Genomic DNA, 24625 nt, shown 5'->3' with positions numbered 1-24625 from the left:
CCCATAAGCTCCAGCCAACATGGCTAATAGTCAGGGATTCTGGGAATTGTAGTCCAAAGCATTTGAAGGGGACCAGGTTTCCAACACCTGATCTAGGGGAATTAACTCTCCTTCCCTCAGGCTCAGTCTTTGGGATTATGGGTTGTTTACAGAAGCAGGATACTGGGTCTCACCTGATCCCTAATCCCTGGGTATTTCACTGCCACCAGCCTATCATTTTAGATCCATCCACAGAGGCACGACCTGAAGGGATAAAATAGGTTCTGGGAATGGCTCCGTCAGAGCAAAACGACACAGCGTCCTCCACATGCAAACTGCAAAGGCAGAAAACTCTCCCGTTCACCCCCAGGTGCCATTCCCTCAGAGGCTGCTCACTGCGGGCACCTCTTGTGTTTTGTCTCTGGTGGAGTAATTCATATCACTTCAGTGCTTATTCCAACAAATCAATGCTACCCATGCAGCATGGCTGAGTGTGGGAGCATGTATTTCAACAGTTGTGTGTGAGTGTTTTTTTACATGCACGGAGTATGTGTGTTGGCAATATTACTCTCCATGGCTTCTCACACTGCTTCTCTCATTACTCCCCTCCCTCAGAAAGTGCTGGGCACCTTCATGGCTGGTGTTGGCTGGGAACAGCCTCATGTTCTACAAGGAACCTAAGGTGGCAACTGCATGGGTGAGTGGAGAGGATAGTATGGTAGGTTAGCAGTGGGCAACCCATATGCGTTCCTTGGCCTAGTTTCATGCAGCCATCAGCCTAATTTCAAAACCCTTCTGCTCAGAACTTGGGCAAAAGCAATCTGTCCCTCCCTGGCAGCTTCTTCAGTGGGGAGGAAGAGAGAGAGAGAAAGGGTGGCACAAAGAGAGAGAGAGTGTGTGGCAGAGAGAGAAGGGTGTGGCAAAAAAAGAGAGAAGGGCATAGCAGAGGGCGGAGTGATAGTGGAAAGAGAGAGAGAAAAAAGAGGTGGCCCCATACACTTTTGGCTCTGGCCTTGCTCACCACAGGCTTTGGCCCTCTCCAGTGCCAGCATGTGGACTCTGACAGATTGGGAATGTGAGAGAAAAAAGCCCCTACCCCTGTGGTAGCTGAATGAGGAAGGAAGCACAGAGTGCGCACGGCCCCAGGGGCCAGCCTTGTCCTTTCCCACTGGACACTGGAGCAGAGCAGTATTGACACATGGTATACAGTGCAGTTGTGGGGTACCTCCAAACTCCCTCTTTCTTCCTGCAGACTCCGTCTGGTACCCGACCTGAAAGCAGTGTGGATTTGCGTGGGGCCCGCATTGATTGGGCCAGGGACCTGTCCAGCAAGCGGAATGTCATCCATGTAAGCATGTCAGAGCTCAAAGAACAGAATCCAGCCCACTTTGACCGGGGGCACATGGGGTCAAATGTCACACTGTTGGGAACTGAACCCTTTGCACCCCACTATGGGATGGCTTGCTATTCCTTTAGCGGTCCTGTTTTGGGCTTAAGATGGGGAGGGACCTAAAGTGGCCATTGTGTGTGCTCTGAGTAGGGAAAGGAGGCAGAAGTTTCACAACAGCTGGACTGACTTTCTTGGGAAGTGGATGCTGGGAATTTCTGCCCCCTTCCACTAGACTCTAGTCAAGTAGCTTGAGGTGCCATATTCTTGAGGGTGAATGTTAGCTCCATAATTGTCCTGTGGCTTCCCACACATGTTCTCCTTGAATTGTGAGATAATGGCCATGTTTGTACATAAGCCCAGAATCCTGATTTAATAAACCACAATGTGAATGAGCAGCATGCTAGTGCATGTAGTCTGTTTACTCCTGCTTTGCTCCTTCCTTCACATGAGCGAGCAAACAGACCAGAAAGAGATAGCTTTGTGTTGTGTCCGAATCCAGCTTTATGGTTAATTGTGCCCAAACAAGCCAGGATCATAAGCCAACTTCAAACTAAGACTTACAAATCGTGGCTTGTTTGGACACATTAACCATAATCTCAGGTTTAGATGTAATGCAAAGCTCTTTTTTCCTGCTTTGCTTGCTCACTTGCAGGAAAGGAGGAGTGAAGCAGGAACAAACAGTCTGTGTGCACCAGCACACTGCTTCTTCACAATGTGAAATTCTGACTCTTCGTGGCTTGATGGACCAGCCCATGCCAGAGCTTCCTGCTGGCCATCGCCACCCCCAGCTCCCCCAAGGTCAAGTCGCCTCCAGAATATCATCCATCCACCTTGCCCTTGGTCAGCCCCTCTTCCTTTGGCCTTCCACTTCCCCTAGCATCAGCATCTTCTCCAGGGTTATGTATAAGCACAGCCAATGTCTAACAGAAAAACAGGATGCTGTGTTACATGGAACTGTTGACTAACCCAGTCAGGTCTCTCCTGTTTCCTTCTGTTCTTCCTAGTTCCGCACTGTGACTGGCAATGAGTATCTCTTGCAATCAGATAGTGATGCTGTCAGCCAAGACTGGTACCAAGCTATCAAAGGGGTCATTCGCAGACTGGTGAGTGAGGTGCATCAAGCGCACCCCCATTTTCTCCTCCTCCTTGAAACATTGCTGGTGGGAAGAAACTTTATGATTCTCGTCAGGCTGTGAGCACACAGGGCACAGAATAAGACCTGGAGGGGGCTGTCCAGCCGGACTCGCTCAAGTGGCAGCCTCTACAGGACTTAGTGAGGCACACAGGGAATGCATGGCAGAGATGCCTTTCACAAGATCCAGGGCTCAACTGAGCTCTTAAGTAAGGGTGGGGAACATCGTTCTCCCTGCAAGATCCACATTCTCACTGGAGGTCACATGCTAGTGATGGGTGGGGCTGAGGCCCAAAGTGGGCGGAGCAAGAACCCTCTCTCTCTCTCTCTCTTTCTCTCTCTCTCACACACACACACACACACACACTTCACTCTTTCCCTTTTATCCCTTTTTTCCCTCTCTCTCTTGTTCTTTCTGTCCCTTCTTGCTCACTCTCTCTTTTTCCCCTTCTCTTTTTAAAAAGCCTAACTGCTGGGGTAGGGCTGAGGAAGGGATGCTTCAGGCCAAATGAGGAGGCCTCATGGACCAGAGGTTGGCCACCCCTGACTTAAACAGTGGTGCTGACCTGTTGACTGCTCAAGCCTCAGCCCTCAGCTAAGAATTGGCAAGAATTAAAGGGGCAGCCCCCTGGCTTAGAGCTCTCCAGCACGGCTGGAGCTTACAAAGGAACGAGGCGAGAGGCACAGGAGGTGGCTCAGCTGGAGATTTTTGTTCTTTGCTGGAGGGTTCTGATTTGGTAGCATGAGGAGCTGTCTGCCCAGAAGCACCCATGCACGCAAACAGAGACCCAGGAAAGGCTACTGGCATCTCAATTCCTCTTAGGCACCAGTGCTCTTTCTGTGTTGTTCTGGTATCCAAACCCAGAACTTTAAGGGTCAGCTGCAAAGCTGAAAGTGGGGCTGAGCAAGAGGGCCGTGACCCGGTCTGAAGCAGGAGCTCAGCTCTTGGCGAGCAACTTGCTGTGACAAGGTCTGAAACCAGACTGAAGCCTTTTACGCTTCTGTACAGCCTCCACCCTTTCGTGCAATATGGAAAGCCTTAAAGCAGGGCTGTCGAACCTCTTTCAGCCTGAGGACCAAATTCCATTTGGGAGAAGTTCTTGGGGGCCGCATCCCAGTGGTGGGCGGGGCCAAAGGCAAAAGGGGCGGGGCCAAAATAACGCCACCATATTTTATCTTAAGGTTCTTCCTGCCAGTAACTAAGCCTTAGGAGAGGCATTTTAACTTTTTAGAACAGGGGGAAAACTTGTGAAAACTGGGAAACCACTCAACGACTAGTTGTTGGAGGGCCAGGGGTGGGGCCAGGGGAAGGGCGCATGGATTGGGACCCCAGGCCCGAGGTTCTGCACCCCTGCCTAAAAGGGACATGCCGCTGGCCTGGGCCCTACCACCCCTCCATTTCTCATGCTGGGCATGCCACTGGCATTCCCCTGCCGGCTTAATGGGCTGTACGCTCTTGGAGATGGGTGTGCTGGCCCAGTGCTGGAGCCAGGCTCGGGGACTGCAGCTGTTGTTCCAGGCTCAAGCTGCTCTGACTGGGGGGTCTCCGTCACCTCAGGCTTGAGGCTCTCTGATTCCTCAGTGATGCTCGGGCCCGGTGCCTCCTCTCTTGTCACCACTGGTTCCTAAACCTCCGTGTCCGTGTCCAGGTCCCCACTGGACTCCAGGGTCATGACAAGGACCGGAATTAAAGGCGAGTGCCAAGGATAATTTTGTACTGCTGGATATACCGAAAGAGCAACAGGAAAACTGTGGGTCAGGGATCTATCACAGTGGCAAACCCACACCATCCCAGCCGAGGGCCCTGTACCAAAGCACATTTTGCAGTCAGAATACGTTATGGAAATGAAGAGCATTTGCCTGTTTTGGCCCATCCCTTCCCACCCCTCATCCTCTGGCTTAACTCACTGCCCTTCCCCACTGCAGGATGAAGAGAACCCTCTAGATGAGCCACTTCTGTATCCGCTCTACCGGTCCAACAGTGCTGACCTTGTGGATCTCAGCGCTGATGAGGAAGAGGAGCTGGGGCTCCCAAAGGGCGAGACGTGGGCAGGTATGTGCCAAGCAGATCAGGGGAGTGGGGAGCAGGGGGAGCATGCTAGAAAGTTGCCCAAAGGATGGTTGTCTTGATGCAAGTGTAACTCCTTCTCTCATCTTCTCCCCTTCCCTCTCCTAGCATCTGCTAGTCCTGACAGAGCCTACAAGAAACGGGTCAAGAGCAAGCTGAGACGGTTCATTGCCAAGCGGCCACCACTGCGGAGTTTACAGGAAAAAGGACTGATCCGAGGTGACTCCCCAAACCCCTGTAGTGTGATCATAGGTCGGGTACAGTTGATGGCGTTTTGGAGGCATTGTAGAGCTGGCATTGCCCATGGCGCATATGCTCATTTTGTATGTCCGGCTAGGGTCTCTGGCTGGTTTTCATAATGCTTCCAGTGGAACCCTGGAAAAGTCAGAATGTGCTCCCAACATTGTGACCAGGACTGCTGCAATAGATGTGTACATTTTGGTGCGACTGTTGTGAACACCCAGTGGGTAGTGCCCACGGCAAGTTATATACTCTCCACCCCAGTGCTCAGAGCTATGTTAGAACCAGTTTTAAAGTTTACATATCTATATATGACAGTGACTAACATCACAGAAATATTAAAGTCTTAAAGTAAAATATTTCTGCTTCCACCTTATATTGGATATTTCCATCAAAGAGTACTATAGCCAAGGTGGCAGTTAAAGAACACTAACATATTCCAAAGTGTGGCATTTGCTATTGATGAGTGATTATCCTCTTGCCTGTGGTCACGTGGTGTTAAGGCATCAAGCCTATATATCTAGACATTTGCTCTTGTTTCCATTGTCCTTGGATCAGATGGCAACTCCATTGCAACAATGGACAAACCAGAGAGGCTGGGATGATCTGAAATGAAGTGCTTTGCAACTGATTGCTCCGATTTTTGTTGGGCAAGATTGCGGATTTATGGTTTTTGAAACATGTGCATGTTATCCCCAGACCAGGTCTTTGGCTGCCGACTAGAAGCCCTGTGCCAAAGGGAAGGGGGCACTGTACCACGTTTTGTCCAGCAGTGCGTGGAAGCTGTGGAACAGAAAGGTTGGTGTGTCTAGCTGTGCTCAAAGTTCATTCTGCCTAAACTGTAACCTGGGCTGCAGACAGATCTAGACGTCTGTGCCCGCTTTGCCAATCCCATAGGTTTAATGGGATTCACAGCAGGGTCTCTCCCCTCCCTTTTAGGTCTGGATGTGGACGGAATCTACAGGGTCAGTGGGAACTTGGCCATTATCCAGAAGCTGAGATTCATAGTTGATCGTGGTGAGTACTTACAATGGTACAGGGAGTGGGATGTGGGAGAATGCTCAGCCTCAAAGCAATCTCATCCATCGCCTTGGTGCTTTTCTTTCGGTGAAAGCATACTTAGCATTTGAAGGGCAGCACTGCCAGCTTGGAAGGACTCTCACAACATTCAGTACCAATGTACTCCCCCCCCCCCCGATCCTGAAGTGAGGTCTAAAAAACCAGGTCTGCCTTTTTTTTCAGCATGGTTCAGTTTGAACTGGGGAACAGCCAGAGCAGGGAGGAAGCCACCTATTGGCTAACATCCATGGCTAACATCCATGACATCGCTGCCACCATATCACCATAGCAATTTTGCAACTGTTTTTGTAAAAGAGAGAGAGAGAGAGAGAGAGAGGTGAAAGATGAACATAAATGTACACATTCTGCTTTAATGTATGTATAAATTATAAATTGTATAATTTATATTGTATAAATTTATACACACACACACACACATATGTGTGTGTGTGTGTGTGTGTGTTCTTATACATGAGAGCCCGTGTGGTGTGGTGTGGTGTAGTGGTTAGAGTGTTGGACATGGACTTGGGAGATCTGGGTTCTAGTCCCCACTTGGCCATAAAGCTCATTGGGTGACTGTAGGCCAGTTACCAACTCTCAGCCTAACCTACCTTGCAGGATTGTAGTGAGAATCAAATGGAGAGGAGGTTCCTTGCAGGAGCAAAAAAGGCAGGATATAACTTGTAATAATAAATAAGATAAAATAAAAATATAAACTATAGGCCTGAAGCATGAGGTGAGGGGCAAGACTGATTGCTGCTATCTATAATGTACAAGACAAGTTTTAAAACCAGGATGACGCTTGTGGGTGGACCTGCTCATTCCATCGTTAAAATGTTACAGCTGTCTTCCTCCTTTGCCACAAGGCTCTGTTCTTTTGGTGTTCTCAATAACCATTATGTTACCTTGCAGAGCGGGCAGTGACATCAGATGGGCGCTATGTCTTCCCGGAGCAACGTTGCCAAGGTACTGTTTCTGTGCCATTGTCTCTGTAAGATCAAGGCCTGTGTAACTACACTGGTCATGCAGAACAAGAAACAAAAAGCAAGTGAGACTAGCAATAGCCTCTTACTCAGGGATGGGCAATACATGGGCTGCATGTGGCCCCCCCATTGACATTTTTGCCCCCCCCATGTCCCCATTGCCAAATTTGCCTCAGTGGCAAAAGAAAGCAATTTTGCAAGAAAACAAGGTGTGTGGGGAGAGCATGCCCTTGGTTGGAAGCAGAATCACACTTCCCAAAGCCTTGCAAAATTCCCTGCAAAATTGCCAGGGAGTTTGCCTCTGATAGCAATTTCAGCGGCAGCAATTTCAGTGGCTGCAGAGGGGTGTCCAGTGGGTGGGTGGGGGCAGTGTGGCCCCCTGATGCCTGGAAGTTGCCCACTACTCCTCTGATTGGTCCAGCTTGTGTTTGGAGTCATACAAGACTCTTATTCCTGGCTGGATGTTCAGAACAAAAACAAATGGAGCTGATTTGTTTTCTGTTGTTCCAGAGGGTAAGGACTCGAACTGATCGGTTCAAATTTCAAGAAAAAGGATTTGTTGTGGTTGTTGTTGTTGAGTCGTTCAGTCGTGTTAAACGTTAAGAAAAACTTCCAGAGGGTATGAGCTGTTCAGAAGTGGAACAGACTGCCTCGGAGGGTGATGGAGTCTCTTTTGTTAGAGGTTTATAAGCAGACGCTACACAGCCACCTATTGATGATGCTGTAGTAGTGGATTTCCCGCATTGGTGGGGGGTTGGTCTAGATGAACTTTGAGGTCTTTTCCAACTGTATAATTCTATGAAAACAAAAAAAAAGAAAAATCAGATACCAATCCCATGCCAGTTAGCTTTTCAGTCCTCAGATGGGAGAAAATTGGAACAGACATTTAACTGGAATATAAATGGCCCATGTTGTGTAAGGTTTCAGGTTGTATCCAGGACGCCCTGGAACAAAGGAGTACATGAAAAATCCATATTTCCTTGGGAAACATAAAAACTGGCAGATTAAAGCACATCTTCTGCATCTGCACCATTACTTGGACCTCATGGATCCTCCTTTCTGTGCGCAGGACAGGGGGTGGTTGGGGGCACAGCAGCCTCAGGCTTTGTGTGACATCAAGGGAACCTTTGGGGCACAATCCAGCCACAATTAAGAACTTTAAAGCCAATACGGGAGTGAAGTATGTGTGTGACAGAGCAAAGCTATTAGGTGAGAGGGCAGAATCAGTGACGTAGCAAACACCACTTCCTATATCCTGCCAGGTGGTGGGCTTTTTCTTCCTTTTTGTTCTCTGCGTAAACCGCCCCCCTGCCACATTTTCCTCCCATTGATACCAATGGGCAGGTTAGTGTAGATCTTGGTCTTTGGAGGGGGGTATCGGGGACAAGGGGGCGTTGGATCCTGAAGATCCGAGGCTGCTCAGCGGTACATCTCCACCTGCAGAGATTTCCATGGGCAGACTGGGGGCTCATCTAAGGCATAAGTGTGGTCCCAACAGTGGAGCTCCTCTCTGCCAGCGGAGCAGCCCTTCTTCTGCTCATTCCAAAGGTCCTTCAGCCAGCCTGAATGTCTTCCATGGAAACCAGTGGGGCTTACAAGTGCCTAATTGTGTCTAGGGTGTCCAGATGCAGAAAAGGACACAGGGCTCCTGCACCTTCTGTAGAGTTGTGCACCAGAGGGAATCTCAGCAGGAATAGCTCATCACTCCAGCCACACCTGCTGAAATTCCCCCTCTACCCAACTACGAAAGGTGCAGGAGCCCCATGTCCTCTTTTGCATCTGTACACCTTGTGTCTGGAGTAGGGATGGAGAAATACATCAGTTTCCATTTCAATTTTTTTTTTTAAAGCTCAAGTTCTTTCCATCCTGGATACGAAGAAATGTGTGAATTTGGGTCAATTCTTTAAAAAAAAACAAAAAACTGAACTGAACTGAAAGTCATACACATCCATAGCCTGGATCAGGGATGCGAGAACCAGGGATTTTCAAGCTTACCTAAATTCTACAAAAATCACTTTGAAGCTTGTTCCACCTCATTCACAGTTTCATTTTCAACCTGTTTTTCAGCTCATTTGAACGGGTGAAGTGTGCATTTAGAACGAGAAAAGCGCACATTTCTGTGCATATTTTTCAAAGGCGTGCCCTTTCCTCCATTAACTAAAGCATGAAACTGCATGGGTTTGGGTTTTTTTTGGAAAATGCACATTTCAGAGTGCACATTTTTTGAACGGGATTGCAAATTCAGGAATTTGAGAACATTTCTCAAAAAAAAGTATTTCTGTTCATGATTGCGAATTTGACACGTTAGCATGATTTGCAAACAGAAACGAAGTTCTCATACATCCCCTAGTCTGTGTGTGTGTGCCATTGGTATTTATGTAGCAACAGCACCTCCCACAGGATCAGTGAGGATTACCAGGTCACAACCTGGGGATTCACTCTGTACTTTGAAAATTCCCAATGAAGCAGGAAATGAAGTGTTTAGAGCTTTCCCCTTCCATTCCTTTCCAGTCCTGTCATACTCTCTCTTTCCTGCCTGTTGTAGCAGAAATGGAAAACCAGAAGGGAGCAGGAATGGAATGGAATATTCTGGAAGATGGCATGGCTGCCTCACTAGAACCCTGACCAAGAGTATTCCACATGGCGATGTTTTGTTTTAGGTCCTACTTGTAAATAAATACGACCCAAGTCATTAATCCACTATCAAGGAATGTGTTCTGTTCTATGTGGCATAGGTTCTGAGCTCAGGGGACTGCTGTGACCCCCTAATTGACCTCTGCCCCCCACATTGACTCTTCTGCCTCTTCCTCACTTCCCAGAGGAGAAGCTGCACCTGACTGACCCTCAATGGGATGACGTACATGTGATAACAGGAGCCCTCAAGCTTTTCTTCCGGGAGTTACCGGAGCCACTGGTGCCATACAGCCTTTTTGATGAATTCATAGCTTCTGTCAGTAAGTGCTCTTCCAGTTCCGTTCCCTTTAGCTTTGGCATTGCTGAAGTGGGTGACGCAGACCTCAATTTCAAGCTAGGGTTTTATTTTATTTATTTATTTTTTATTAAATTTATTAATCGCCCATCTGGCTGGTCACCCAGCCACTCTGGGCGATGTACAGCATACAATAAAACAGTTTAAAACAATAAAATTCTACAATAAAAACATTTTCTAAAATACCCTAACCCACCCCAAATGCCTGCCTGAACAACCACATTTTTAATGCACGACGGAAGCTCATTAAAGAGGGGGCATGGCGGAGTTCCCTAGGGAGGGAGTTCCACAGAGTGGGGGCCACCACAGAAAAGGCCCTCTCCCTCATCCCCACCAGTCTAGCTGTCCTGGCTGATGGGACAGAGAGAAGGCCATCCGAGGCTGATCTTGTTAAGCGGCCTGTCTGGTGCTTGTTGTTGTTCAGTCGTTCAGTCGTGTCCGACTCTTCGTGACCCCATGGACCATAGCACGCCAGGCCTTCCTGTCCTGCGCTCTCTCCCGGAGTGTGCTCAAGTTCATATTCATTGCATCTGTGATGCTATCTAGCCATCTCATCCTCTGCCGTCCCCTTCTCCTTTTGCCTTCAGTCTTTCCCAGCATCAGGGTCTTTTCCAGGGAGTTTTCTCTTCGCATTAGGTGGCCAAAATATTGGAGCTTCAGCTTCATTATCTGTCCTTCCAATGAGCACTCAGGGTTGATTTCCTTTAGGATGGACTGATTTGACCTCAGACCTCAAGATTGTGGCTATGACTCATCCTCCTCAATTGGCTACAAGTTAACAGAGAAACACTGTCTGCTCTGAGCGTCACCCCTCCTGAGCAGAAATCATCAAAGCTCTCTCTCAAGGATGGCAGCTGAATTCAGCCCCTCCCTAGCTATACTTTTGAACTTTAAGGCCTTCACAAACTGTTTAGTAACGCCCATATTCGCCGGAATCTATCAGCACACGATGATTATGACTCAAGATAAAAATGTAACTTAGGCACTGTGCTCTATATGCAACTGAAACTAATCATTGTCTACTATAGTAAAAAAGAAAAGAAAAAGGTATATATCAATCAATCAATCATAATTATTTCTTTAAAGCATTTTATCCCACCCTTCAGCCAAAAAGACTCTCAGAGTGGCTTGCATAAAATAAAACTTGGATGGGAAACCTCCAGCCTTTGGGCCAATTTGGCTCGTCAGGCTGGCTGTAGAGCTGATCCGTATAAAAGCTTTCAGACAGGAGGCCTGCTCTCTAATCTGAGGAATGAACGGACCTGCTCTTGATTTGATTGATTGAGGGTTGATTTCCTTTAGGATGGACTGATTTGACCTCCTTGCAGTCCAGGGGACTCGTAAGAGTCTTCTCCAGCACCACAGTTCGAAAGCATCAATTCTTCGGCGCTCAGCCTTCCTTATAGTCCAGCTCTCACAGCCATACATTACTACTGGGAAAACCATAGCTTTGATTAGACGGACCTTTGTCGGCAAGGTGATGTCTCTGCTTCTTACTATGCTGTCTAGGTTGGCCATAGCTTTCCTCCCAAGGAGCAAGCGTCTTTTAATTTCAGGGCTACAGTCACCGTCTGCGGTGATCTTGGAGCCCAAGAAAGTAAAATCTGTCACTGCTTCCATTTCTTCCCCTTCTATATGCCAGGAAGTGATGGGGCCAGATGCCATGATCTTAGTTTTTTTAATGTTGAGTTTCAAACCAGCTTTTGCACTCTCCTCTTTCACCCTCAACAAGAGGCTCTTGAGATCCTCTTCGCTTTCTGCCATTAGGGTGGTATCGTCTGCATATCGGAGGTTGTTGATAATTCTCCCAGCAATCTTAATTCCGACCTCTGATTCATCCAACCCGGCATTTCTCATGATGTACTCTGCATATAAGTTAAATAAGCAGGGTGACAATATGCAGCCTTGTCGTACTCCTTTCCCAGTTTTGAACCACTCGGTTGTTCCATCTCTGGTTCTGACTGTTGCTTCTTGACCCTCGTACAGGTTTCTCAGGAGACAGGTAAGGTGGTCTGGTACTCCCATCACTTTAAGAATTTGCCACAGTTTGTTGTGATCCACACAATCAAAGGCTTTAGCGTAGTCAATGAAGCAGAAATAGACGTTTTTCTGGAATTCTCTTGCTTTCTCCATGATGCAGCGAATGTTGGCGATTTGATCTCTAGTTCCTCTGCCTCTTCTAAACCCAGCTTGTACTTCCGGTAGTTCTCGGTTCGCATACTGCTGAAGCCTAGCTTGTAGGATTTTGAGCATCGCCTTGCTGGCATGTGAAATGAGCGCAATTGTGCGGTAGTTTGAACACTCTTTGGCGTTGCCCTTCTTTGGAATTGGAATGTAAACTGACCTTTTCCAGTCTTGTGGCCACTGTTGAGTGTTCCAGATTTGTTGGCATATTGAATGCAGCACTTTAACAGCATCATCTTTTAGGATTTTAAATAGCTCGGCTGGAATACTGTCATCTCCGCTAGCTTTGTTGTTACTAATGCTTCCTAAGGCCCACTTGACTTCACTCTCTAGGATGTCCGGCTCAAGTTCAGTGACCGCACTATCATGGCTATCAGGGACATTCAGATCTTTCCTGTGTAGTTCTTCTGTGTATTCTTGCCACCTCTTCTTAATCCCATCTGCTTCTGTTAGGTCCCTGCCTTCTTTGTCCTTTATCATGCCCGTCTTTGCACAAAACGTTCCCTTGAGATCTCCGATTTTCTTGAAGAGATCTCTAGTCTTTCCCATTCTGTTGTTTTCCTCGATTTCTTTGCATTGTTCATTTAAGAAGGCCTTCTTGTCTCTCCTTGCTATTCTCTGGAACTCCGCATTCAGTTGGGTATATCTTCCCCTTTCTCCCTTGCTTTTCGCTTCCCTTCTTTCGTGAGCTACTTGTAAAGCCTCATCAGACAGCCACTTGGCTTTCTTGCATTTCTTTTTCTTTGGGACGGATTTCGTTGCTGCCTCCTGAACAATGTTACGCTCCTCCGTCCATAGTTCCTCAGGCACTCTGTCTATCAGGTCTAATCCCTGAAATCTATTCCTCACCTCCACTGTATATTCAGAAGGGATATGATTTAGGTCATACCTGAACGGTTTAGTGGTTTTCCCGACTTTCTTCAATTTAAGCTGAAATTTTGCAAGAAGCAGCTCATGATCTGAGCCCCATCAGCTCCAGGTCTTGTTTTGACTGACTGTATGGAGCGTCTCCATCTTTGGCTGCAAAGGACATAATCAATCTGATTTCGATATTGACCATCTGGTGACGTCCATGTGTAGAGTCGCCTCTTGTGCTGTTGGAAAAGAGTGTTTGCTATGATCAGCTTGTTCTCTTGGCAAAACTCTATTAGCTTTTGTCCTGCTTCATTTTGTACACCAAGGCCATGCCTGCCTGTTATCCCGGTGATTTCTTGACTTCCTACTTTAGCATTCCAATCCCCTATGATGAAGAGGACATCTTTTTTTGGTGTTAGTTCTAGAAGGTGTTGTAGGTCTTCATAGAACCGATCAACCTCAGCTTCTTCGGCCTCAGTGGTTGGGGCATAGACTTGAATTACTGTGATGTTGAATGGTTTGCCTTGGATTCGTACTGAGATCATTCTATCATTTTTAAGATTGTACCCCAATACTGCTTTTCCCACCCTTTTGTTGACTATGAGTGCTACTCCATTTCTTCTAAGGGATTCTTGCCCACAATAGTAGATATGATGGTCACCTGAATTAAATTCGCCCATGCCTGTCCATTTTAGTTCGCTGATTCCCAAGATGTCGATGTTCAATCTTGCCATCTCATGTTTGACCACCTCCAGCTTACCTTGATTCATTGATCTGACATTCCAGGTTCCTAAACAATATTGTTCTTTACAGCATCAGATTTTCTTTTCACCACCAGACACATCCACAGCTGAGTGTCCTTTCGGGTTTGGCCCAGCCGCTTCACTCTTTCTGGCGCTACTTGGAAATTCCCTCTGCTTTTCCCCAGTAGCATATTGGACACCTTCCGACCTGAGAGGCTCATCTTCCGGCGTCATATCTTTTAGCCTTGTGATACGTTCCATGGGGTTTTCTTGGCAAGAATACTGGAGTGGGTTGCCGTTTCCTTCTCCAGTGGACCACATTTTGTCAGAACTCTCTGCCATGACCTGTCCGTCTTGGGTGGCCCTGCACAGCATAGCTTATGGCTTCACTGAGTTACGCAAGCCCCTTCGCCACAGCAAGGCAGTGATCCATGAAGCATGTCTGGTGCTGCTGGAGGTTAAAGCCTCACAATGTTTTCTTCAGTACTGTGGCTCATCTCTAGGACATGTGCAATGTGAAATGAATTCATTTGCCTTGGTATCTCCAGCAGAAAAAGAATGACTTCTCCTTGCGCCCTTTGAGGCACTGTTCTCCCATTTTATGAGGTCCAAAAACAGGTGTATAGAATAATTGTCTATCCTGCACAGATCATTCACTGCTCCAAGAGAACATAGCAGATTCTCTTGCTAAGTGGCTTCGGCATTGGCAGATCTTGGGTTGGATCCAGATCTGCCTTCTATGAGAAGAAGGGACCTTCTGCTCACCCATTCAGAAGGTTCTCCTGACTCTCCGTGTAGCATTTTGAGAGGCCTGGAGGGGCTGCTGTGGGAAGAAGGGGGCAGGGAAGTCCACTTCCACAAGTGCAGTTGATCCAGTTTAAATCTGGATCCAACCACATGAATGCAGAGGATCTGCCTAATTTTAAGGTGAAGACAGATATAACATGTTAAGAGCAGTTGGGGCATTTGAGTGCTATCACAGTGATCAGTACAAACAATTGCACTTTTTTCTCACTCAGGGCATCTCTGAAAAACTGTGCCTGTAACTTTTCATCATGGTTCAGTTTGAACCATGGAAAAGCTGTTTGTGAAGGTCCTCTTATTGGCTAGTGCCTGATGACCAACCCTGATGACTGAGATCATCTCTCTCTTTCACGCACGCATGCACCAGTCTTCAAAGCAGCTTTGCAACTGTTTTTAAAATGATTGCAAATTTATAAGAAGGTGGAAGATGAATGTATATATGTAAAAATGAATGCTGGCCACTTAAAATACGCATTTTAACCGAGGCAAAAAGCCCACTTAAAGCACCAGGGGAGAAAAGACTGGTGGCAGAAGGAGCATTCATCTTGCGGCATTTTCCTCTGCATCTTCCCAGTAGCAGAACAGAGTGTGATGTAATTGCCATAGTGTTTCCCTGCCCCCAGCAAGTGGCAGCCACTGAAGAGGAGCAAGAAAACACTAATGTGATGACATCACATCACATGGGAGGCTTTTTTTCTCAGCTGCACATTACTGGGGAAGCATGGGTTGCTGGCAGCCATGCATCTTCCCATAACATGTAGCTGGGGTCAAAGGGAGGTTGTGAAGCCAAGATTATAATGTGGGTGAAAGGCCTGTTAAGCAGGCCCCAAACGTTACCTGCAAATGGTTTCCTCTTCAGCTGGGGGTGGAGGTGAAAAGTGGCTTAGAACACATGCTTGCCGCGCTTTCCTTAGCACTAATCATTCACCATAGTTGCTTCCAGTTGAGCCCCGGCACCTTGGTCTTCACAGACTAGGGCCTGGGCCTAGGAGATGGCTATATCAAGAGCTGTGTCACCCTAGAGACAGTTGCATTCCACTGCTGGGATTACAGTTCCCATTCGTTCCACAAGATGAGCTCTGAACTCCAGATTGAAATAAGAACCTTAGGTCTCCTGTGGCTGCTGATGCTGTTCCTTGGGAGCTGGACATGTCCCTATAAGCAGATACGTAAACTCTCCCCGCCGCAATTGAGAGTCACCTGTTGCTTTTCCCTAACAGAGCTGGCTGACCCAAAGGAGAGAGTATCCAAGCTGGTGGGGTTGATCCAGAGCCTCCCTCAACCGAATCGGGACACGCTGCATTACATCCTGAAGCATCTCCGCAAGTAAGGGAACAGGATTCCTGTACAGTCCAACTCTACCCATGTTCTTGCTTTGCTACCTGGTGCTGGTACATGCAGTTGTTACTAATACTAGACTTTACCTATCAATGTTCTTATCTGACTAAGGTTGCTTCCGTACTAGAGTCTTTTAGTGCTTCTAAGGCATTACGTTTCTGCAGTCAGCTAGAAACAGAATTAGAATGGAGGCTCCACATGGTACTTAATTTGGTGCTATATTATCTAGCAATGCCCTGCCCTGTGGCCAAAAGCTTTCTGTTTCTCACAAATAGGTTTTGACCAGGAAAGATCCCCAGCAACATTAACTAGTAGTTTCCTTGTCCTTGCTGGTTTTGCCCATTTTATTGCTTCCTGTTCAGTGTAGCTGGGGGATTAGTGATGCACAGCCTCTTAATTGGCCCTTAAAATTAATCAACTTCTGTTCCCAGTATAATCAGGGCAGTTTTAATTACTGATTTCATTTTGTTTTTTATTCCCCCTTTATTTTATAACAAAATAGCCTCTAGAAAATCAAAGGAAGAGAAGATAATCACTATGGTGGGGGGGAGAAAAATAACTAAAGGAAACTAGTAATTAAAGCTCTCCATCACAGTACTTGGAACAGAAGCTAACTAATTAAAGAGCAAATCCTAGAGCTGCATTGAAAAGAAAGGAATAAAATGAGTAGAACCTGCAAGGAGAAAGATTTTAATTAAAGGCAGAGTGGCAATTTCAGAGAAAAAGATATAATGCGGAAGCACCATAGCAGAATTTCAGCTGTCTTGGTTTTGCTATCAAACCTACTTTGCAAGTATATACTTAGTTTGGAAAATCTGGACATGACACTGTTGGGAGCTAGAACTGCATGACACATTTCAGGAGAAAGAAAAATACACATTCAGGTTATTGGGGACAGAATGTAGAAAGATGCATTTTCTAAGTTGTAGAAAGAAGGAATGCTGGGGTTCAGATTTTTAAAAACTCTTTAGGATGATCTGTAAAGATAAAGAAGGAAAAACATGTGTAAAATGCTTTCCCCGCACCTGGGTAACTACAAAAAGGCCACAATGGAATTAGGGAGAAAAGGTTCCAGGTCAGTGGATATGACTTCCACCATTTCTCGTTTTAGAAATCAAACCCTTAATATCTCCATTTGTCTGCTTTAGCCACAGAGGCCTGTGCATTGCAGTGGTTCTCCTCATCCGTTCTCTCTCTCCCTTCAGGGTGATGGAGCTCTCAGACGTCAACCGGATGACGACACAGAACATCGGCATTGTCTTTGGACCAACTCTGCTGCGACACGAACGCGATGTAGCCAGCCTGGTGGAGGGCATGGTGTACCAGAACCAGGTGGTGGAGCTGCTTCTCACCGAATTTCCTAGCATCTTTGTGGCCCCAGGTGCTGAGTGACTTTGCTGGTGCTGATCCCTGATAATCTTATCCTGAAGCAAGCAAGCTGTGTAGCTCCGTGCACCATTCACCTGGCTGTTGCTATTGGACCAGCGTAGCTTGGCATCAGCTTCTCAGGCTCCGGTTTAACAGCTGGTTTGGGCCTCTGTAGGATCATCCTCCAGGATTTTTAGGCTGAGTCAAACGTAGAAACTGGTGCACCCTAGTGAAGCGGTTTCTCGAACGTTGCCATACACACAAGTGAAATGAAGCCTTTCTGAGTCTCCTCAAGCATAGCTGAGGCAAAATGAAGAGAAATGACATAACCAGCAGCACTTGGGCCTAGGGCCACGGAATCTGATCTGACTGCTTAGGTATGGATTCAAGCGAAGAGAAGTCTGTGAGAAATAAGAAGCTGCCCCGTAAGCCTATTCTTCCAAGACCATCAATCAGCCATCAGTCATTCTGCATCCCATTCCCCATCCCCTTGAGGTGGCTGTTTTGTTCTCTCCATGTGGCGTGGTGTCCTTAATGTGCCATGCTCCTTTGATCTGTCTTTACTCCCTTCTACACCAATGAACCAGCTCATCATTGTGGCCTTGAAACCGTATAGCAAAGTGGCCATCCTTCAAAACAAAGGGTGGGCAACCTGTGGGCCTCAGCCTGATTTCATGGAGCCCTCAGCCTAATTCCAAAAACCCTCTGCATGCGATCAGTGTGACCTCTGGCAAGAGCCACCTCACAGCCCCCTGTGTGGGAAGGAAAAGGGAAAGGAAAAACAGGTAGTGGCAGAAAGAGAAAAGGGGTGACCCACCCACTTCTGGCTTTGGCCCCGCCCACCACTAGCTTTGGCCGCATCGACAAGTGGCCCCCTGAAAGATTATGCATGAGGGAATGCAACCCTCAACAGGAAAAAGGTTGCCCACCCCTATGCTAGGAGTGCCCTCTTTCTTTTAGGGCACATCTATAAGAAAAAGAAAAAAGTAAAACCAGTTTGAAATTGCCATGCTTTCCTGCAAAGGACCCTGGGAACTATAATTTCATGAGGGCGCTGACTGAATAGTTCTGTGTTAGTGATCCTCAGTCCCTTCAAAGAATTACAGTTCCCAGAGTTTCTTGGTTCAGAGCCATGACATTAGAACTGGTTTGAAAACTGGTTTAAATATGGAGCATCTGTTCCGTTGCAGTGGCTCTCTGAACCCTTGATTCACAGCTGATTCTGGTATGCAATTCCTATATCCTGTTTTGACTTTCTCAGTAAGTAGTAGTTGCCGAAGGGAAGCCTACAATAAAAGAAGTATTTCCGGATAATCCATTCCTGCTCTATTGTCTGGGGCAGGATCTGGGATCCTGAAACTCACTTGTTCTCTAGGTGGAGGGGAGAAGCAAGTTCCTAGTGTTCCTGGTTGCAGTGAAAAGCTTGGCTTCAAATAGGTCATGGCTAGTTAAGGTTTCAAAACAGGAAAGGAATGGGATAGGCTTCCCAGGGTAAGGGAGAGTTGACATTTTTTTTTTTTCTGGCAGGGTTCTTTGCCTTTTAACAACTGCATAAAGAGTAAAAAATGTAAGCGATGCTAGTCTCTCTCATCCATACACAAACTTTTAACATTCTGAAGTTCTGCCAGCCCTATAGCTGTTAATGGTGTGGGTACCCTGCCAGAAGTAAAGATTGCGCCCTTATAGTCAGGAGATGGGACTGTTAAAGATTATACAATTTGTTCTCCTAACTCTTCACTGTGTGCCTGAAATTCCATGCCCATCCATCCTTCCTTCCTTCCATTCTTTTGTGTTGCCTCATTTCCACCTCCTAAAAAAATTCCTTTGGAAACTTGAATCTTCTAAGCAGAATAGGTTTTTGAAACAATGCATGCGAAATAGTCCTGTGATTAAAAACCAATCAAATGGGGGCATCCCTGGCTTTAGATGACAAGTGTTTTCACATACGACGCTTAAAAACACACCATGGCTTCTTAGTGTGCTGTCTGTGTCTCATGTAAATGCTGATGAAGACGAAGAGAAAGCCAAAGATAATTTGATTGTACATGATCAGGAAGCAGCACCGGTTGCTTTCTCCTTAGTAAATCTATAGACGGGGATGAGTGGGGATCCAGCCAGACAACTGAAAGGAAGCTTTTCTCAGCTTTCCAATCAGCTGCAGCTTTCTATCTGGTACAGTACATCAGCTAGCTTGGAAGGACTGTGTTTCAAGCAGCTCGCTGGAACCCTCTCCATCCACAGATCTACTCAGGAATAAGCATAGGTAAATCAGTAGAAGAGTACATACAGAAGTACATTATTTTAGCAGTGACCCCCACTCTGGAAGCTCACTTGATGCACACATCCCATCTTTTTACCTGGATCGGGATCAGGGGGAACACTTCATTTGGTTTTCACCAGAATTTAGCCAAATTTGCAAAATGCCGATTGGCTGGCCCTTGTGGCCAACATGTATAGCTGTGCACAATGCTAACTGGCTGGCCCTTGTGTCAGTCACAAAGCTACCTATAGGAAAAAAACACTGATGAAATGAAATCTAATCAGTTTCCAGTTAAGCAACAGGTTGTCATAAAATAATAATCTGGCCATGAACCCTAAACTGCACTATAAGAACTGGGCTTATGTTAGACCGGAGGTGGGGAACCATTTTATGTCCATCAAGAATAAACTGTAGGACGCCACATGCTGTCAGTGGGTAGGATCAGAGACAAAAAACCACCCCCTTTTCTCTCTGCCAACTTTCCTTCCTTCCTGGCACTTCTCCCCCCGCCCCCACCCCCAGAGGAACAACAGATTGCTCTTGCCAGAGGGCTTGCAGGGGACTTTCCCTTCCTCCTCTGGTTGCTCCATCCATTTTGGGCTTTTCCCTCCCACCTTCCTTCTCTTCTTCTGCGCTCCTCCCACCCGCATGATTTAAGGCCGAGGGCCACTGGTTGCCCCCCTCCAACCCCACATTTAGAGAAAGGAAAAATATTTTGGGACAAGGATATCTTATCTGCTAAAAGAGTGGACTAGATGACTTCTAGATGGAGTACATCAACTGCATGAGCCTCTTATAATAGATATTAAAGCAAGAGTTCAGCTTTTTTTCCCCTGAGGAAATATTTTTAATTATCATTTTATTGGTGTTCTTTCTCTAAAAAAAAAAAAGAGATTTACAGGTAAAAAATACTTGCACACATATATACTATATACAAACCATCAAAATACATGTCACCATGGTATGCCTAGAATTATTTTTTTGTTTGTTTTCCTTTGCAGTCATGCTTTCTTTCCCCTTCCCATAGATGAAAATCATCCGGAGGGGATAGGTTTGGCTTCCAGGCTAAAATATAAAAGAAAGATACAAAACGAGAGCTAAAACGGATGAAAGGTCTATTCTTTGGTTTCTTAGGTTTAACTTAAGTTTTTGCTCGGAAGAGGGTGCTTGGGCGCAGGGCTTTGGGGTAAGTATCTGAAAGAGATGGGAGGGGGAGAAGGTGCTAGCTCAGTGGTAGAGGCCATTGCTTCTGTGCTACAGCACCTGCTTTGTGTTCAGAAGGTTGAAGGTTCAATCTCAGCATCTCAAGGTGGATCTGGAAAAAAGACTCCTGTCTGAAACCCTGCAGAACTGCTGCCAGTCAGTATGGGCAGTACTGAGCTAGAGGGACTAGAGGTCTGGGTTGGTGTAAAGTAGCTTCTTATGTTCCTCTGGGAGCATTTTCTGCCTTGAGTCAGGGAGTTCCTTTTCTCACGTTGCAGAAAAAGACGACGGTCCAGAAATGTACAGCTGGAGACAGACAAAGATGCTGGAGAGCCGAAAGTGGCTCGGCAGAAGCATGACTGACTTTGGCGCGTGCTCACTCCTTTGTTGTCGTTGTCTCACTGTCATCTTTGCTCAAACAGGTTTCTGAAACACTACCGAAGCCTGTTCAGCAGAGGTGACAGGAGGGTGAGTGCACACCCCACAGGCAGTGTCGTCTCCCACTTCTGAGATCCTAACCCCCTCTCCCCGGTTGTCTGCCTCCACCTTGAAACCTCCAAAGCTCTCACTGTGCTCATTTTGTCTAGTCTGCTTTGAGTTTGTTTGAAAACTACCCCAACACCTCTCCCCATCAGTATACACTTTTATGCTGCGAGCAAAGCATGCAGTCTTGATGTGTGATTTTGGACTTGAAAAATCTAGTCCCTGAACTATTTTGGAAACTAGTATGGATAGAAACCAGGAGGGCAGGAGCAGGGAATTTATAGCTTGCTGGTACAGCACGTGCTTCAAATCAGGAGTGGGTAACTTGTGGCCCTCCAGGTGGTACTGGCCTACAAGTCCCATCAGCCCTAGCCAGCATTGACAATGGCGAAGGATGATGGGAGTTGTAGGCCAAAACATCAGGAGGGCCACAAGTTGCCCACCCCTGCTTTAAATATATATAAGGACTAATGCCAATCCTTGGAACATCTCGTTTGGGAGATCTCACAGAGCTTGGGACAGAACTCGGACAGAGACGGTAGACAGCCGCTGCCCATCAGAGCAAGCAAGACTGGGCTAGGTCAGCCTTCCCCAACTGGGTGCTCTCCAAATATCGTGGACTTCAACACACATCAGCCTCTGCCAGCAGGGCAAATGGTTAGGAATGCTGGGAGTTGTAGTTCAACACATCTGGAGGACACCCGTTCGGGAAAAGCTGGGCTAGATAGACCAACGGTCTTCCCTGATGTAAGATAACGTCATACGTTCATATATAACTGTATGTTTATGCGCAGGGTAAGCTCTTTTAAGTGCCTCAAATTTGCATCTGCAATGCCCAGCCAGAAGGCTTTTGCACTTTAAAAAAAAAAAAGTTGCTGGGCTGTTTCTCCCATCAAAGTGCCATTTGGGGTGGCAGGAGCTGGATCTACCTAATGTTTCTCTGACTTTGAGACCAGGTGTTGGTAGCTCAGTCCCCAGTGCTAGGAAGGGATTATGTTTGGTCATATGTGGAGTTGCCAGGTAGCTGCAATCTGGAGAACTTCAGATACCTTTAAATCCCCAACTGCAGCAGGAGATAAGACAGCAGCAGCAGCCCCTCCCAGCCTCTCACCCTGGCCCTGGAGTTCACCCCTCTCCCCTGCTTGCTATATGATGTACCTGGAGCCCTAATCATTAGCACTGATGGGAGGAGGTTGACGATGGGAAGCTGGAGGGAATTGGCAGGAGGGGGTGTGGCTGCCTTGCTTCCTGTCCCACTGGGAGACTGAACAGGATATGGAGTTCTCCAGCATGCAACCTGGGAACTCTACCTTTGCAGCTTTGCCCTTTAACAATCTGTCCTGCCTTCCCTCACTGGTTCTGCACAGCTTCCCTTCCTCTGACTTATCAAACTAGAGACAGATCATGGGTCTTTGTGCCCCAATCAAGTTACCTTTCAGAATTCCCAATAGGTGGGCTTTTCTCAGAATCTAAAGCCCGGTTCACACATGCACATTGATCCCTCAATGAATGCAACATCAAGCATGGCTTTGCAGGGCTGACTGAGCGATCACAGGTCCAGCACCACAAAGTTTGCACGAGCACCTCGGCTGCAATGCACTTCAGCAGCACCAGTTTACACATTCAGCTGCCAGTCATGAACAGTGTAGTAAAATCAAGTGATGCACATGCATGTATGAACCAGCCCTAACTAACTGATTTGGGGTCGAGAGGGAATTTGCCTGTGGGCTAGACTGATGAGGGAACTGGGGAGGGGGCAGGTCTTGGGGATTCGTTGCCCCTTGCAAGTTGGTTCACTTGCCTGAGTTATGAGGAGGTATTTGGTCTTCAGGCAGTGCACTCTTGTACGCCATGTTGTTCCTCCAACTTTCTACACTTAGCTCACTGTGGTCTGCATGTGTTGACCTGTAGCAGCTTGCTGTGTATGTGGGCTTCTTAAACATCCTTCCCTAGGATTCTATTCTCTGTCCAACCTCCCCGACATCTGAGAGTAGATATGCATAAGCACAATCTTATGCATATCTACTCAGAAGTAAGTTCCTTTGAGTTCAATGGGATTTACTCCCAGGGAAGTGTTCATAGGATTGCAGCCTAAGTGGTGGGAAGCTCATGTTTGCCACCACGTAAGTGTACACGGGACATGGATCCACAGCTAATCCCAGGTCCCGGAGTGTACCTATATAAAAGGTGTGTTTGTGAACACGTGTTCCTCACATGCACACGTTTATGTGTTTAGATGTACATGTAAAACATCCTTGTCCCAACCCGAAAAGGAGTTACACATGGAACTCCTCTGGAGATGGAACTATGGGCATGAATTTGACATGCATCCCCATTCATGTTCTGGCACAGCTACTCACATGTGCAATTTGAGCTGGAGAAGGGCCGTCTGTGTACACCTAAAAAAATATAATGTGTGGTCCTTTGGTGCAATTTGGCCAAATGCCATAATCTAGCTAAGCTCACACAGTAAGGGATGGGGGAGCGGTATGTTCAGAACTGTTAGGCAGACAGAAGCCACCGGGGCAAAAGTTCTTACAGGACAGCAGCCCATACGCATATCCTCAGCATGATGCTTTTGTCATATTGTGGGCTTTGTACTGGCAGCAATTGCAGGATAAGAGCTAATGGTGAAAGCCCAAGTTGAGGTGGAGCTCAGGAATGTGGGGTTGACTTTGCCAGCTGGGCTTCAGCCAGGCTAGATGCTTTGTAGGGCGGGAGGCCAAAGGTCAAAGGTCCAAGTGGGCCTGAAATGCATCTGCTATGTGCAAAAAAAGGACTTATCAGCAGATACTTTGAGCCTGACAGGCCTCTGTGCCAGTTCTAATATACTTTCTTTCCTCCACTTGAGCCCTTCCCCTCCTTGGGTTTTGCAGGAAAGATCCATGAACAGGATTCAACATTCCCCCCTTCAGGAGCCCACAGCTCTCTCCTGCAAAATCCAGACAAAATTTGTGATTTGCCTAAAAACTCTGCTTTGGCAAGTCCTCCTCCACAGAGACAATGTGTCTGAGATTAAATGGTCCCTAGGTATGCAGCCATGTCAACAAACTCTCTGGAGTACAGATTAACACCCTGCCTTTTAATGTACAGAGGAGTCTGAGGAAGAGGCACTTGAGGGGGTGATGCTTATCGTTCAAGAATACTGGTTTCATTTGGGAAAAGGCAGGTGTGGGGAGAAGAAAGAGGACAGATGAAATTAGGAGCTCCTGAGTTTTGCTCTACCAGCTGGGAGAGGGGACTGAATCCCCTTCCTTTCCCATGGGCGCCCATCCTCCATCCAGTACCAGCATCAGCACAGCCCTCGACAACAGAGATCCCAACGTTTCTAGGGTGTCTGGGGATACAAGGCAGATGCAGTTTGGTACCAAGAGCAGCCCTGGAAGTCACTAGCTGGATTCTCCTTCTGCGAAGCCCCCCACCCGTCCCCAACCTTCAGTTATTAAGTCCAGCCCGGTAAGAGGGAACCTTATCGTCTCTTCTTAAACCAGTCTGGTTCAGATCAATAGTCTTCCCCATCATCACAGCCGTAATAAGCCTGATCGTA

At 47.0% G+C, this 24625-nt stretch overlaps 1 protein-coding gene across 5 annotated transcripts in view; it reads left to right on the top strand.

Annotated features, from left to right (window-relative positions):
- ARHGAP9 (Rho GTPase activating protein 9) overlaps positions 1–20363 on the top strand; it is a 51561-nt gene extending 31198 nt beyond the window's left edge. For all 5 annotated transcript variants that reach the window (XM_084836614.1, XM_084836613.1, XM_084836616.1 and 2 more), the window contains 11 exons: positions 595–676; positions 1232–1327; positions 2374–2472; positions 4428–4554; positions 4678–4788; positions 5509–5607; positions 5749–5826; positions 6781–6834; positions 9671–9805; positions 15647–15752; positions 16970–20363. In XM_084836614.1, the coding sequence (XP_084692740.1) occupies positions 595–676; positions 1232–1327; positions 2374–2472; positions 4428–4554; positions 4678–4788; positions 5509–5607; positions 5749–5826; positions 6781–6834; positions 9671–9805; positions 15647–15752; positions 16970–17156 (1174 nt within the window). In that variant the 3' untranslated portion in view covers positions 17157–20363. The remainder of the gene's footprint in view (positions 1–594; positions 677–1231; positions 1328–2373; positions 2473–4427; positions 4555–4677; positions 4789–5508; positions 5608–5748; positions 5827–6780; positions 6835–9670; positions 9806–15646; positions 15753–16969) is intronic.
- The last annotated feature ends 4262 nt before the right edge of the window (positions 20364–24625 follow it).

The sequence above is a fragment of the Heloderma suspectum genome, chromosome 2 (assembly GCF_057233095.1).
Source record: "Heloderma suspectum isolate Gila_16-S chromosome 2, 16-S_ref, whole genome shotgun sequence".
Taxonomy (NCBI): Eukaryota; Metazoa; Chordata; class Lepidosauria; order Squamata; family Helodermatidae; genus Heloderma; species Heloderma suspectum.
The sequence above is the reverse complement of the archived record's forward strand: the minus strand, read 5'-3'. Positions and strand labels throughout refer to the sequence as shown.